The sequence below is a fragment of the Notamacropus eugenii genome, chromosome 1 (assembly GCF_028372415.1).
Source record: "Notamacropus eugenii isolate mMacEug1 chromosome 1, mMacEug1.pri_v2, whole genome shotgun sequence".
In the NCBI taxonomy this organism is placed as follows: domain Eukaryota; kingdom Metazoa; phylum Chordata; class Mammalia; order Diprotodontia; family Macropodidae; genus Notamacropus; species Notamacropus eugenii.
In genome coordinates this window covers 547584441-547601199 of record NC_092872.1, presented here as the reverse complement: position 1 = coordinate 547601199, position 16759 = coordinate 547584441, and the positions used below count along the sequence as shown (strand labels likewise).

Sequence of the window (16759 nt, the reverse complement as noted above, 5' to 3'; positions counted from 1 at the left end):
TGAGCTACCCATTTGATTATCTCTCACTCTTACAGCTGACTCACTTTTTTCTGGTCATACATTTCTCTATGTGCACAATGCCTGGCACACAGACATATAATAAACACTTGTTGCTTCTCTGACATTTTTTGCCCCATTTCTCAGGTGTAAGCCCTTGTGGTTTCATATTGCTGCCTACTCACATCCACTACCCACCAATATTGCCTTTCAGATGACTTGCAACTTGAATTTTTCAGAGACTATGACATCCCATGACTCAGAGCTAGACAGCATCACCTTTGCAGAATTCTACTCTGATGCCTCATTGTAATGTGAGGCAATAATAGGTACTTGAAGGCTATGCCGGTGCTGCACAAGCTCTGGCAGGTTCCACTTTACCATGATGAAAAGACTTTATTAAATAGGAGTCCAGCAATAGGCTGCCTCCATTTTCTGAGGAGGAGAGTTTTGGTGATGAATTTTTTGACCCCAGCGATGCAGTGATTGCTGTACAGCTGTACAAAACAGCAGAATTAAATAATGTGTTCTAAGATGGGGGGTGTTTGATTACAGGTCACAGTGAAAGGAAAAAGATATATATACCAAAACCACATATATAGGAGTAGGAAGATTATGTGAAGGAAAGTAGAGGGGCCATATAATATACAACAAAATCACAGCAGCTCCAAGATGAGAATACTTATTCTTGATGAATTGGAAAAATCCTTTCCCCAAATCATTTTATGGGAATCCATAAAGTCACCTCAAAATACTGCTGTCTGAGGCAAGAAACCTTCTGACACATCAGAATAAAAGGCAAGAGGGAGAATTATTTAGAAACAGTATTTATAAAAAGGGAATTGACCTTGTATTATTTGAGATGGCAGGCTCATTACTAAAGGAGAGAAAAATGAAAACAAGAATTAGTAAACACTAATGAAGTCACCTTCCACACTGGGCAATTCATAATAGACTTCTGTCTTGTAGCAGACTTTCCTATTTGGGCATAGTTAAGTTTTCATATATGGAAGCTCACTGAAAGAAGGAGTTATGACTCTTATTCATCCCAGGATGTTTACTTATAATAGATCATAAGCATAACAACTGAAAGGATGACTGTTTGGAATCTAATTGCTTTAAAATTATAAGCTTAGAATGGCATACATGTAAAAAGTGAAGAAACAAATATTTACTTCAGAATAACATATTAACTCAGGTCCCAGTTCAACAATGTAACAGAGAAGCTAATCATTAAGAATAAAATGTAACTGACATTTAAAATCAGAATTCAATTTTCATAAAGTAACGAAGTTTCTGTAACTATGAAGAGAAGCCTGATTCAAATCAATTCCATTCAATGAATATTTAATAAGTGACCACTAAAGGCACTGTGTTAAGCCCTTGAGATATAAAGATTAAAATGAAAAATAGCTCCCACCCTCAAGGAACTGACATTCATTCAGTTGATGTAAGGCAAGAAAACCTCCTGTCAATACTGTTGTTTGTCAATTTAACAAATCAACAAAAGTTCACAAAACACTAATTAACTGGGTGTAGAACTGTGTAAAGTGCCTAAATCCACAATTTAAATGTGTGTGTATACACATATATAATTTTTCCAATTACACGTAAAAACAGCTTTAAACATTCTCTTAAAAATTTTTCGTTCCAAATCTCTCCCTTATCTCCCTCCCATTGAAAAGACAAGCAATTTGCTATAGATTATACACATGTAAATCATTTTTATATTAGTCATGGGAAAGAAAACAGATGAAAACTCAACAACAATGAAGAAAACATTTAAAAGTATGCTTCAGCCTGCATTCAGACTCTATCAGTTCTTTCTCTGGATGTGGAGAGCACGCTTCATCATAAGTGTTTTGGAATTGTCTTGGATCATTGCATTGCTGAGAATAGCTAAGTCATTCACAGTTGATCATAATGTAATATGGTTGTTACCGAGTACAATGTTCTCCTGGTTTTTACCACTTCATTTTGCATCAGTTCACGTAAATCCAGGTTTTTCTGAAATCATCCTGCTCATTTTATAGCACAATAGCAAGCCATCATAATCATATGCCACAACTTGTTAAACCATTCCCCAATTGATGGGCACCCCCTTTCTTTCACACCACAAAAAAGAGCAGCTATAAACATTTTTGCACATGTAGGTCCTTTCCCTTCTTTTTTTTAAATCCCTTTGGGACATGGACCTCGTATTAGTATTTCTGGGTCAAAGAGTATGCAATTTTATAGCCCTTTGGATATAGCTCCAAATTGCTCTCCAAAACGATCAGTTCACAACTCCTCCAACAGGGCACTAGATAAAATGAGAACTATGATTTTCTACACTTGCAAGAAATCAGGCTTTTAAATTCCAGGCTTTTGTGTTACAATTGAATGGCAGAGGTATATAGCCAAACCTATATTTGAAAGACATTCCAAAATCATAATTGGTCTTTAAATGAGGAACTCAATGTTTTAATCTATCAAAAATGTTTAAAAAAATCACAGAATTTCACATTATCACTGTTAATGTTCTTCAATATATAATCTACATTTAAATAACATTAAGGATAGGTCCTTGAGAGTAGTTAAAAAAACAAACCTATATTTGTTTTATTTTTTTTTAAAATATGAACCTTTAGCCAAATGAAAAGCTGAAGTCCTTGAGTTCCCAAAGATAATACCAAAATGTGCCAGCAGTACAACCAATGAGCAAGAAAAACAAGAAAAGGGTATGGGTGCAGGGTAGGGAGAGAGAGAGCTTCTATTTACTTTATCATCATTAGATGGCCAACATTACAATTTTTCCTCTGAAGCACAAGGTTTGAAGCTCTGTGCTCATAGCAAATATATTCACAGTCTTCATAAAATCCTGATGCACTTTTAAATTTCAGCAGATTGCATGATATCTTCACTATAAAAAATAATGATAGTAGCTAGCACTTACATTTTAAGGTCGGTAAAATGCTTTACTTGACCTCACTTGAGCCTCACAATCTGTAAGGTGGGTGCCATTATGATTTCCATTTTGGTGATCAGGAAAATGAGGCTGAGAGAAATTAAGTGATCTGCCCAGGGTCAAAGATTTGCAAATTAACTGAAAGCTGGTAGAGAATATCAGATCCAGTACAGTAAATTCTGCTATAATGCAACATGATTTCCTAAAAAATTTTTGCACTTTGCAAAAATGAACTATAAAAATGACAACACCCAAGGGAAAAATGGGATTGGAGGACAAACTCAAACACTGTCAGTAACATGTTGGAGAAAAAAAAACCAGGAACCTGATAAAAACATAAGTTTTATACATACTAAATGGTTTAAAAAATACATAAATACAGATTAGTGGCAGTACCACTGACCTCAGACCACTGCTCTACCTGAAGCCAGGTTGGCAAAGTCCAATTTTTGCCAGACCGGAGCATGGAGGCTCAAGGGGTCAGGGTCTGGCCCTGCACCATGGAGGAGGAGGGGATAGAGTTGAACCGGCCCTCGCTAGTCCAGGGCTGTTATTGCACCATAAGATAATGCAATAAAAATGGAACTTTGCCATGAAAAAGACTGTAAGTTTACATAGGGGAGTGTGGGAAGGACTATAGCTAGTGAATTTTCCAACCTGCAGGACAACACCCACAGTGAAACTGTGTGTATGTTTTGTGCTTGGAGAACTGAGTGCAGTTTGTTGTTTGTCCCTGATAAAACAGTGCATAAGTAAACATCAAGTTCATATTATATTGAAATTGTTCCCTAATATATATCAATCTCATTGGAACAAATTCACATTTTCAAAACAAGCATTACAGCAGAACTAAGTGTTCAGACACTACAGAAGTGGCCTAGGCCCAGAATTCAACAGAAGAAAGAACACAGGATGGACCGCATAGTGTTTTCAATGATCCAAGGCTAGTTCTTGACACAAAAACATATCTTTTCAACACCAATATTCTTCCAATGATGCCATACGGTTGCAAACTATCCCAGAATTGCTTGAGAATCATAAGGGTGAGTGATTCAAAGAGAGAGGTTTGTATTGGGATAAGGGGACTGTAGTGTATTGCCAGTCACTATTTGGTGCAAGGGGCCTAAAGGAAATGGATGCATGTTATACAGGAAATGCATGCTAGTAAAAGGAAGTGGACCAGTCTCATGTAGCTAACGAGAGGCAACAGATGGACAGGTCAAGTGCTACACTGACAGCCACAAAAAGACCTACCCAAGTATCTGTGAACTTTATATAAACATACACACATATAATTCGATAACCGTATTTCAATATAATTGGTTTTCTTTGTAATGCTGTGTACTTTATGCATTTAAAAACATTATTTTAAAGGGGGTTCATGATACACACCTAAAACGTTAAGAACCCCTGACAGAGTGGAAGGCCACCAGCTTGCTTGGTTAGATTCTCTTGAATCAGATTTGTGGAAGAACATGAATAAAAGTTGTATAGTTATGACAAACTGTGGAAGGGTAGCTATTTGTGTGATTGGTGGGAAAACTTACCATCAAAAAGCTCACCAATATCCACCGAAGTACTCTCTAAGGCAGAGAGTGGGTAGGACTGAAACCTCAAAACTCCTAGTCCAGTGTTCTAATTCAAAAATGTCAGTTTTTCTTCCTAGGTTGGTCTACTCTATTTCTACTTTTTATATTTTACTCAGGACCAAAGATAGGATCTAACCTATCTATAATTAGGTTCAGGAAGTTTGGGGGTTTTATGAAGGAACGGGGGGCACAAAGGAAAAGGGGAATTTGAATCTCAAATTGAAAAAGTCTACCCCAGACAGGGAAACAGAGTGAACAGATCACTATAGGGATCACGTCTATGGTCTTATAAATCTCATGTCCATAATACATTGCTCTACTCATCTTCACTTCTTAGAATAACTAGCTTGCTTCAAACCTCATCCCAGTGCCTCCCTTTCTAGTATTATCCTGTATCTACTCCGTATGTATTTTCTAGTTATTTATCATGCACATGCTGCTCTCCCCAGCCCCCCATTAAGAATACAAGCTCTTTGAGGGGAAGTAGTTTTTGCTTTTTCTTTGCATCTTCAGTGTTTAACTGAATACAGAGTAAGTACTTAATAAATCTTTGTGGATAATTAAGAGAGGCGAGAAGGTTCAAAGAGACAACAGGACCAAGTCTGGCAGGACATCAAACCAAATCAAATATGATTTCAATTCACTGTGAAATGAGAACTGGATAATTAGAGGCAGCTCAAAGCAATGTACCAACCTGAGGCTTGAGTATTTGGTTGTCTCAACTTCACTAGTTAACAAGTTGGTAGTGTGCACTTATCAGGGTTGAAGAAAAAATAGGTTCATTGATTTAGAACTGAAAGAGACCTTTTCAGATGAAGTAATCAAAACTATCTATAGCCACATGAAAAAATTCTCTCACTATTGATTGGAGAAATGCAAATTAAAACAATTTTGAGGTACTACCTCATACATATTAAATTGGTTAGTAGGAAAGAAAAAGAAAATAACCAATGTTGGAGGGGATGTGGGAAAAATGAGACACATTAATGCACTCTTGGTAGAGCTGTGAACTAATTCAACCATTCTGTAGAGTAATTTGGAACTATGCCCAAAGGGCTATAAACTCATGACCTAGCAATACCACAGCTATGTCTGTATCCCAAAAGAGATAAAAAAAACAAAAAGGAATGTACAAAATGTACAAATACATACAAAAATATTTATAGCCTCTCTTTTCTCATGGCAAAGAATTAAACACTGAGGGGATGCCCATCAAATGGGCTGAACAAATTGTGGTATGTAATTATGATGGAATGCTGTTGTAATGTAAGAAATGATGAGCAGGATGCTCTCAGAAAAAACCTGGACTTAAAGATATTGTCAGATCTTATTTCAATATGCATTTAACTCCTGAAAAACTACAATTAATTTTCAATTTCAATTCTTTGAAGCATTCCTTCAAGTAAATTCCTTATTTGAAATGTATTCATTTCAATCAGTTTCTTCCAAAAAGTTTTTTCTCTCTCTCTCTCTCTCTCTCTCAACAAAACAACAACAAACCACTCCACTCCTCTCCATCTCTCCTACATTTATATAAATACAAACATAAACACAAATCTGACCAAAAAGTCATCTCGCACAGTTTGAAGGCTAGCTTCCAGGTGATACAATTATGAGGGGGTAGCAGTCATTCTAACAGAAAAGAGCTGAACCCTGAACTCAATTCTTGGCACAGAATCAACACGTCAGGTGAATTCAGTTTCTAATGGTACACATTTCAGGAGACTTAAAAAAAAAAAAGACAGTTTACCTGATAAACTGATGAAAACTGTATACAACTGATAAAAACAGTATAAAAATATACTGATAAAAAATCAGTTTACTTGATAAACTACAGTAAAGAAATAACATGTCTTTAGGAATAATTTCTACAAACAATACATTCAAATTATAACATAACCAATTATTAATATGTACAGATTCATGGAAGTCCAAATCCCAGATTTCTGTGGAAAAGGAGTTATATCTTTACAGTTACAAGACTCAGTGATTCAAATAGGGTTGTAAAAGTTCAATTTTTTTTGCTTAATATCCTGTAAGAACAGTAAAACTTAGTTCCATTTCTCCCCTCCCACCTCCACTGTGCATATTAAGGAACAGGAATTCCACAATCAATGAAATGGATGTCCTCTTCTGCGCTGAGTCTTAAGGTGTCCAGCTGAACGGCGAAGTCTTTTTCTCTCTTGTCGATGCTGATTCTCAGCTTCTTGTTGCTTTTTCTGTTGTTCAGACTAAAACATTTAAATGGAGAAAAAAGAGAAGAAATGAAAGCTCCAATGTTTCACTCCATGTCACCCAAATCCACAGACCCTCCTCTGCTAGTGGAAGTATTACTGATCTCTGGCTAGTTTAAGTTGGCAAGGCTAGATAAGATTCTGCTCAAGAAAGAACACTGTGGTGGAAGACAACAGACGGAAGGAGATTTGCATTACTAATTTTTAAAATAAGCACACAGTACAAAGAAAGGTCCTTTAGTAAGGAGGAAAGCACCATGTTGTGTGAAAAGAACAGTGGACAGGGAGTCAGGAGACCTGTGTTCTGTCTCGGTCCTGACTGGTGCCTTTGTGTCCCTTCCCCTCTATGATCCTTAGTTCCTTCACCTATAAAATGGCAGTGGTTGGACTGGATATTTTTTCTGGCCTCTTCTAGTTCTGATAGTCTATCAGTTGAAAATTAACTGTCCAACTATATAAGGTTAGGAGGGTGAACACATTCTGTGAATACTTTTTCTTGCATTCAAACTCTTCTCAACTTCATTCTCTCTATCTCAAAACAAAACCAGTATTGCCTAGCTGGTTATCTATCTAATTTTTAAAAGTTTTTGCTTCCAAATACTTATTCTTATTTCCAAACAACCAAATTAAGCCCTTAAAGAATAAAGATCTGCCCTCATTGATGATGTCCCAAATAACGTATCAGGATCAGAAGGCAAGTACAGAATAAAAGCCCAAAGTATACTACAAATCATAGTACTATGATGAAAACAAAAGCCAAGTTAAAGGAGCCAGATAGCATGGAGAGAGCCTACCTCACAGGACTATTAGAAGACTCAAATGCGTTGATGTATATGAAGCACATTTTCAAATTTTAAAGTACAATACGTGTCTGTTATTACTATCAATATTGTTATAAGTACTACTTTAAATGGGACAAAATTAATTTCATCTTATTAGTTCTGGTCTACTTGGTATAAACAAAATCTAATCTCACTAGCCTTGTAGTGGGCCTAAAACTAATTTGATTTACAGGTCAATCAAAGGAACTGCACTTTATTCCAAAAATTCTTTCCCTATATTCATCTATAGTCATTTCCGCTTGATGTTAAATTCAGGAGACCGCTTTCTTTTCAAATCTTAAGAAAAATCATTAGACTTTAATGCATCTCCCCCCTCCCCAGATGAAAATTTATACTGAATTTTAACTATCTTGGTAAATATAAGAGAATTGCCTAAACGTAGCATGACAAATTACCAAGACTAGTTTGCACATTGTTGAGAAGATGGAAGTTTCTGTCCATTCTTGATTATCACCCTTCCTCAGCTGCCCTTCACCATAATCTCATTAAAACCTTGAGAGGAACACCACATTTCTGAACAAAGCAGCTGTAGCACTGTCCTTTGTAAAGCTAATAAATGTCAATTAAACCACCAGCTTATGAATCTGCTGATCTGTAAATGATTCTACTGGAAATCAGTTGTGCAATTTACTAGATTATTGTAAATATCCTTTACAACAAAGGTAACAGTTTATATGTTATTGAAATTTTATGAAGTGACAGCTGCTATATAGATTCTTTTTCTTTTCTTTTGGTCACAAGAGGAATTTAAATGAGATTTAAGTTTAAATGAGATAATATCACTAATTATTAACACAATGAGACAAAGATTTGGAGAATGTTAAAATAAATAGCTAGAACAGTGTTTTTAGTCAGAAATAGTCTAGTTCCAGCTCTGTCATTAAATGACTTGCTCTGAATCACTGAGATGACTTTTCTGGGCCTCAGTTTCCTCTTGTGTAAAATGAGGAGGCTGAATTGTATCAGTGATTCTCAAAGGGTGATCCATGAGATTACCCTGGAGATCCATGAGACCTTTTAGGGGGATTCCAAATGTATTCTGATAATACTAAGAAGACATTTTAATTCCTAATGTGGTAAATACTGATTGATAGAACTCATAAAACAAAAGCTCTTTGAGGTCCACAAATATGTAAAGGGGTCCTAAGATCAAAAAATTTGAGAATCCATGAAATTAGATGATTTCCAAGATCCCTTCCACCTCTAAAACTCTGTAATTACAATGACCTGTAATGGGTTTGTCTTATTTTCAGCGGACATCTTTAACACTACTGGGGACGGGGAGTCAAGGTGGAACATGAATGACAATAGGGGTATGAGCTGTATGATGGAGAGCTTCACAGAAACCACAGTCCCTAGATAAATGATATGTTACATTTCTTTCCCTAAATCATTTCTTTGTTTTAAAGATATACACTTTTTCATGAATTTCACATGGTTAATGCCATTTAAAATACATTTTTCATCTCTAAATTTCTGAACAAGTTAAAGTTTCCTGGAATTTTTTTGGCATTTACAAATTAAAATCACGAATAACTAGAAAGACTACATAGATTTAACCTAAAATATAACAAGATACCTATGTGACATAGCTAAAAAAGTTCAATGGACACAGAGTCTGAAAACAGAAAGCTGTTTCCTGATCATGAGGTCTGGGACAGGTCTTTTCTCCTGTCTGGATCTCAATGTGTTCATTTGTGACATAAAGGATTAGGACCAGATGATCTCCTATAGCTCTAAATCAGGAGGCTCTCACACAATGGGCATTAAAAAAATGCATATCTCTTAATTCTCTTCGTTTAAATGAATGCTGTCAGCCCAGTCAAATGCTGAGGCCAATGGAGATAAGGACCTTTAGAAGAGAGCAGGCCTAGATCTGTTCCTCCATGACACTAGTGGGAGCCTTCCTTCCCACACTGAACCTCCCCATACCTTCCTATCCCAAGTTCTTCTTGTCCATGTTTTTCCATAGATGACCTAAAACTCAACATGTATATACCATTTGTTTACAAAGCAATTTCTCCCCTTAACAACTAAATGATCCAAATATTATCATGTTCATTTTGCAGAGAAGGAACTAAGGCTAAGAGATTAGGTGACTTGCCCATAAAAATACAACTCTTAAGTAGTTGGAGCTAGAGGACCCAACTATTATAACTCTAACAAAGTTAACTGCTCTCTATGTCTAGCTTTGATATAAAGCCTTTTAAAATTTTCTGAAGTATTTCATCAAATAAAAATAGTGTCAGGAAGATCTGTTATTCACTTTATTATTAAACATGAAGAGATGCTGTAGCAAATCACTTTCTAATTTTATGAAAAGATTTACTTTAGGAGTTCTAAGGTACATTTACTACTACAAAGAGTTTTAAAAACTAACATATCAGTTTACAATAGTTACTAAAAGTGAGCGAGTGATCCCGGCCACAACTGCACTGGACTGTATGGCTCTAATGCCAACAAAGATGTGTCCTGAATTCTGAAGAATGTAAAATTTTTTGTTCATGCCCAAGATTAATTATGACAAGAGAGTTAAGCTATGAGGAATAAGTAATAGGTACAAGAAGTCACTCTGGGTAAAAAACAAATTTTGACTTATTTGGGAAAATAAGTTCTGCTTTCAAAATAGACTGTCTTAACTAAAAGGTATTTTCAACTCACAGAATGAAAACTATTCACTGCTACTGAACTATCTAACCTTCTTTGGGAAAAATTTCAGAAATAACCGAGGATAAAATTTATGATATTGCTCTACTATAAATGATTCAAGCAAAAGAACCAAAAGCACTGTTAAAAACAGTGTTCCTTAACTACTTAGTAAGAATAGTACCAACTCCAGATAGTTACTGAAAAGCCTTCAACAATTAAAAAGCCTTCAACAACAACTGCAGATCAATTTAGGGCAGTGTTCAACATTAAAACAAAGATTTCAATACATGAAAGAGAATATACATAGAATGTAGGATTAGAAAGGGCCTTCAAAGTCATTTTATCCAACCCTCTAATTTTACAAAAAGAGAAAACTGAGGCCTAAAGGAGTTGAAGGTGTTTCCCAAGGTCACAGAGACAGTGAGTAAAAGAGCTGAGCTTGGACTAGTTTGTCTACTCTTCATTTTTGGCATAAATGAAATTAAACTTTACCAGGATATTACAGGTCACATCACTGTTCTAATAAAAGATATCCTTTGATCTTTAAATGATAAGGATCTTTATTTCTAAGTCACCTATGGCAATTCAGTGGTACTGATAACTGCTAACATGCTTGCTCACTACTAACCAAAAAAGATTTATAGTCACCTTTTGAATCATTCGGTCTTGTGCTACCTTCCAGGACCCCAATAACACATAACCCTGCTTCTTTTAGTCAATGAGCTCAGAGCCCAAGAAAGTTCTGAAAATAGATGAAACATTAGTATAGGAAATGGTACTTTATAGAGGATTGGGAAAACCTGTAAAATCTGGCTCTGATATGAGGTCAACAATAAACCAAATGATCCCAGAGACTTGATCAATCTTTTGTGGAAGTTAAGATCATCTCACAAAATCAAGTGGGAAATTTGAAGTACGAGCTAACTGAAATGCTTTTAGTTGTTTTAAAACACAAAGACAACAGCTATAACTGCTCATTCTCTGTACTGCTTTCCTTTTTTAAAAAAATAACTATTTAAATTAAGTCAAAATAATTTACCCTCTTTAATGTGAACGTCAACTGTTTGCTGCCAACAGCTGTATCAGATACATTCAGAGTCCCAAGTTTTGCCTCAAGCTGCAAACGATCTTCAAGGGGTTTTCTGCAAAATAAATGAATGAATGAATAAAAATTAAGAAAAATAATTATGATTTAACAGGATGAAATGTATTAAAGTGAATAACCAAGGGGCAGCTAACAGATGCAGTGGACAGAGTACTGGCCCTGGAGTCGGGAGGACCTGAATACAAATTTGGACTTAGACACTTGAGACTTAATAGTGGTGTGATCCTGGGCAAGTCACTTAACCCCAAATGCTCTCCCACTCCCTTCCCTCAAAAATATCCATACATGTCATGAACATATATAATATCCAGGGTATCCCCAAAGTGGTAATATAGTTTTAAGTTATTAAAATTATTAATGCTTAAAAATGCTGTAAGACACTTTGGGGACATACCTTTTATTAAATTCAGTATGTGGAGAAAATATAGATATTATTCATACCCTAGACATCTGCTTAGTAATGAGATATAAAAGTAGTAAATGACATAATCTCACTCTCAAAAAACTCACATTGGAGGCAAAAGACCAATAATAGTGTGATAAGCACACAGAAAAGATCAAACAAAAGATGGAAGATTACTTCTACCTAGGGATATAGAAAAAGTTTCATAAAAGAGATGTCACTTGAACTGGGTCTTGAAGAAAGAATTTTTATTTTTTAAAGTAATTTCACTTACATCTTTTGTTTTATGTAACAAGAGTTTCTCCCGGTATCCCTCCCCATGCCTTCTCTCAGAGAGCCAACTAAAGTAATGATATTTTTTAAAAAGAAAAAAAAATCAGCAAAATCAATGAACAAATCTGAAAATACATGATATATTAACACCTTGCACCTCTGTGAAGGAAAGGGGTGCGTATGTCTTCTCATATTTTCTCTTTCAAGTCTTGCTTGTTTTTTTTTTTTGCAATATTTACTTTTGATTGTTTTGCTGTAACTTTTCTTTCCACTTACACTGCTGTAGTCATCAAGCATTTGTTTTCAGCTTTGCTTCAGAAAGCTTCATTTTGCATCAGATCATGTAAATCTTTCCAGGCTTCCCTGTACTGGTCATATTTGGCATTTTCTCACATCATAGTAATATTCCATTACATTCACGTACCACAGTTTGTTTAACTATCCCAATCAACAGGCATCTACTTTGGTTTCCATTTCTTTACTATCACAAAAAGAGCTGCTATAAATACTTTGGTATATATGGGTACTTTCTCCTTATCAACGACCTCCTTGGATTTTAAGTCTAATTGGAGAATCTCTGGGTCAAAGGGTATAGACATTTCAGTTCCTTTATTTGTAATTCGAAACTATTTTCCAAAATGGCTCCAATGATTCATAGCTCTACCAACAATGTACTAGTTTGCTTATCATACCACAATCCCTCCAACATTGACTATTCCCATCTTTTCTCATTTTTGCCAATTTGCTGAATCTGAGGTAAAACCTCAGGGTTGTTTTAATTTGTATTTCTCCTATTATTAGTGAATTGGAGCACTGGAAGAGAAAAGTTTCAACAAGCAGGGATGTATTCTGTTCCTAGGTGATAGCCTACGTGGATAAAGAGGTAACAGGGTACACTGGGAAACATTAGTTCAGTCTGGCTGGAAGGTACAATGTTTGAAAGGAATAATAAAATAAAAAGCTAGAAAAGAAGGCTGGCGACAGATTATGTTTGGCCTTGAATGCCTAAGGAGGTCTCCTGGAAGGACAGCTAACATGGTGAACAAAAAAATAAGGAGCTAAAAAGACCTGAACTGGCTAAAATAACAGGTTGAATATATGAATAGATGAAATTTAATGAAAAAAATGCAAAATCTTAAAAATGTTTTATAAAATTAATTGCCCAAATACAGGACTACAGTGATATCACTAGACAACAATTTTTATAAAAATGATGTAGAGATTCAGTGGACTGTAAGCTTAATGTGGTTACCAAATGCCATGGTAATCAAAAAAGCCAGGAGAATAGTGTTCATGCTGAAGGGAGGAAACAATTGTGCTTTACAGAGCCCTGGTCAAACTAAATCTGAAGATTCTGTTTAACAATAAAGCTTTATTCCCTAATATAAGGAAATATTTCCTAATGATTAGGATAGGATGAGAAAGGAAAAGGGGACAAGAATTAGACAAGTGATTTCAGAGGAAACTTCTACCAATGCATGCTCTCTGCAACTTATAGCCTTAGACAATTAGGGCTTATCAAGAAGGAACAGGCTTCTTGGGAAAGTGGTGGACTCCCTATCGCTGGAAGTCATTAAGCAGAAGATGGATAACAAGTTGGGTTTGCTACAGAAGGAATTTCTGTTCAATGTAGGTTGGAATCTCTAAAGGTCCTTATAAACTTAAATTTCTACGACTCTGGAAGTTTCTGTATCCTTAGGCAATGAGGAGTCATTGACAGTTTCTGAACAGGGAAATAGTATGATCATACCTGTACAAAGATTAGTCAGATAGTAATCAAAGAGATGCATTAGAAAAGAGAAAAATTGGAGACAAAAAAACAGTTCAAAAGTGATTATAACCCTGTAGGCCAGTGGCAATAAATTCCTGAATGAAGGAAGCGGACCTAAGGTTACAACAGGTAAGATATGAGAGGAATTTCAGAGGTAGATAGGACATGGCAACTGATTATATGCACTGGCAAATGAGAAGAAGACAAGTCAAATATGACTGAAATGTTGAACTCAGGTGTCTAGGGAGAGCTACTGACACAATGGGAAAATGAAGAAGTAGAGATTTTGGAAGAAAGATGATGAGTGAAATTTAAGATACTGATTTCACTTGTAATATCAAGGGAGGAGAGATCAGAGCTGAATATTTAGATCTGAGAATCATATGCATAAAAGTATTAGTTGAAAGCACAGAATCAGATGAGATCACCAGTGGATAAACTATGGAAAAAAGATTAAGGACAAAGTCTCTGGGGAAGAGGAAGAAATATAAACTTATAAATGAGATAGAAACAGGAGGTCACATCAGCAGAAGTTGAACCAGGAGATGAAAGCAAAGAAGTGATGAAAAACAGTATCAAACGCTACTGGAAGTTTAGAGTGGATAAGGACTGAGAAAAGGTCTTTAAATGTGATAATCAAGTGGTCATTTGTGACTTTCGAGAGCAGTTTCATTAACATATTGGGGGCAGAAATCCAAATGCGAGGGTAACAGGACTGGAGCTAGAGATTTGAGTGGGTAATAAAGAAATGGAGTCAGCAGGAATGGGCTACTCTCTCTAAGAAAGTGGAGGTGAAGGGGAAGGAAAAGATTAAACTAATTTGAGGAGTGTCAACAGAGAAAGGGAAGAGATTGCAGTTTCTTTCTTTTTTAAAGGATAGAGGAGACCCCAACAGGTTGGCAAGCAGTACAGTGGGGAGCTAATACAGAGAAAGTGAAGATTCAAAATAGAGTGGGGATGGTGGATAGAATCAAGGACATAACCAGAGGAGAGTCAGATTTAGCAAGGATTAAGTCCAGTTAATCCCTGAACCTAGAGAAGACTGATGAAGGGAAAAATTCCAAGGTACAGAGGGAAGGCAACTCATGGCAGACTGCTTTCTGAACAAAGGAGTCAATGCATCTGCTTAGTTAGTGAAGGTAGAGCCAGGGCAAGACCTGCAAAGGCCACTTAAGGCCCTTGGGCAGCTTGCAGAATGTCAAAGGATTTCCTCTACATACAAAGGATGTTTTCCTCTACATTTTTTGAAAACCACCCAAAATCCTTTGGTGGGCTACAAGCGGCCCAACAGCCACAAGTCCATAGGGTGTGAAGGCCTGAGTTAAGGGAATGAAGAGAGACAAGGTTTGAAACAACTGTAGTGGGAACTGTGATGGGTAATTACAGATAATGAAACGGACCAGTTTACAGCTGACAAGATAAATGTATACTGGGGCACAATCAATAGTTTCATAACTTCTCCCATGGACCTGTAATTCCTAAATCTTTAATTACTTTGATGGTTACCGATACTTATGCTTCTTGTCTTCTGTTGAGACCACACAGAGTTTATTAATCACTGATGTCTACAAAAGAAACAAACACTAAGCCTCTCTGGACTAAGAAATAAAGGAGCTACAATACAAGTTGTGGCCCAGTCATTAATTCACTGTTTACCCAGACTTCCTTTGGAATGCAGAGAACAACTTTGATAGCTGGCATAAATTGTTAAAATATATCTATCAAAACTTGAGCATTTACCAATCATGTGACAAACTTCCAGTGAATAAGTATATTTTTACTGCTCCTTTTCCAGGTGTCTTCCTTGTAAGAAATATGTTTTGAATTCATTTTTCATATACTTCTATCACATTTTCTAGATTAAATAACATTTTCAATTCATAATTGGGTTTTTCCAAAGTCCCTACAGAGTAAACTCATAACTTCATTAAAGTTTTACAAATCCTGTAACTCGGTATTACCTGCCTACTAAATACTCCAGTCCTTTCCATTTAGAAATAGACATATCTCATTTCTCACCAGGCTGCATTCCTTTGGAACCTACTTTATCATGGCCCTTTCCCATCCTATTCCCATTACAGCTTTGTATATCATGTTGTCTTTTCCCATCAGATTATAAATTGCTCCCGACAGTAACCCTAGGCAAGTCACTTAACCCCAATGCCTCCCACCAAAATCAAACAAAAAGATTCTAAGTTCTTTGAGAGCAGACTGTCAATGTTTTCATTTGTATCTCTGCACAGTTCCCAGCACAAAGCAGGGATCTGATAGATTTCTATTGACTAGACTGTACTTCAATTATGGAAATTTATTCAATTCCAACTCCCTGAAAAGTCAGTTTTGTATAGTCAGGCACAATGACACCTTTCACTAACTTGGTTTATGAAGCTTTAATTTTAAAACTAAAGGCCAGAAAGACAGTAAGTGGTACAGCAAGTATTCGCACAGGTCCTCTGCCTCCACTGCAAAGGTGTTAATCTTTTCAAGTCAGAACAATTCATTTTTTGGGGGGGAGGGAGGGATGGATGGGGGCCTTGGATCTGTGATTTCACTGGTTTAGGGAATTCCCAAGAGGAAATCTCTCAGTTAATGAATGCAGATGAGTAATTAATACAGTTTTAGAGAGCTGCCTGAGGCACTGAAAAGTTCAGTGACTTGCCCAGGGTCATATAGGTACTGGGTGCCAGAAGTGGAACCTAAACCCTGATCTTCAAGGCTGCTACTACCCACTCTATCACACCACCTCTTAACATTTACTTATAACTATTAAATATGAAAGGATAAAATCATATTCTCTGATTCTCCAACCCTCATATTGGAGTACAGAGAGCACTTATTAATAGTCTACAAAGGTGTGAAAAGCTTGTTTCCTCCGGTTTTCTTGCACTCCTAGCATGGCTTTAGAGAGTACCCAGCTGCACCCTGCAAATCTAGAATTAGTTTGATTAA

At 36.2% G+C, this 16759-nt stretch overlaps 1 protein-coding gene across 1 annotated transcript in view; it reads right to left on the bottom strand.

The window, feature by feature from the left end:
- Window positions 1-1034: 1034 nt before the first annotated feature.
- NOL10 (nucleolar protein 10) overlaps window positions 1035-16759 on the bottom strand; it is a 122508-nt gene continuing 106783 nt past the window's right edge. Inside the window, exons 20-21 of the mRNA XM_072634228.1 lie at window positions 11298-11400; window positions 1035-6764 (exon numbers count right to left, since the gene is read on the bottom strand). Of these exons, the coding sequence (XP_072490329.1) occupies window positions 6645-6764; window positions 11298-11400 (223 nt within the window). The 3' untranslated portion in view covers window positions 1035-6644. The remainder of the gene's footprint in view (window positions 6765-11297; window positions 11401-16759) is intronic.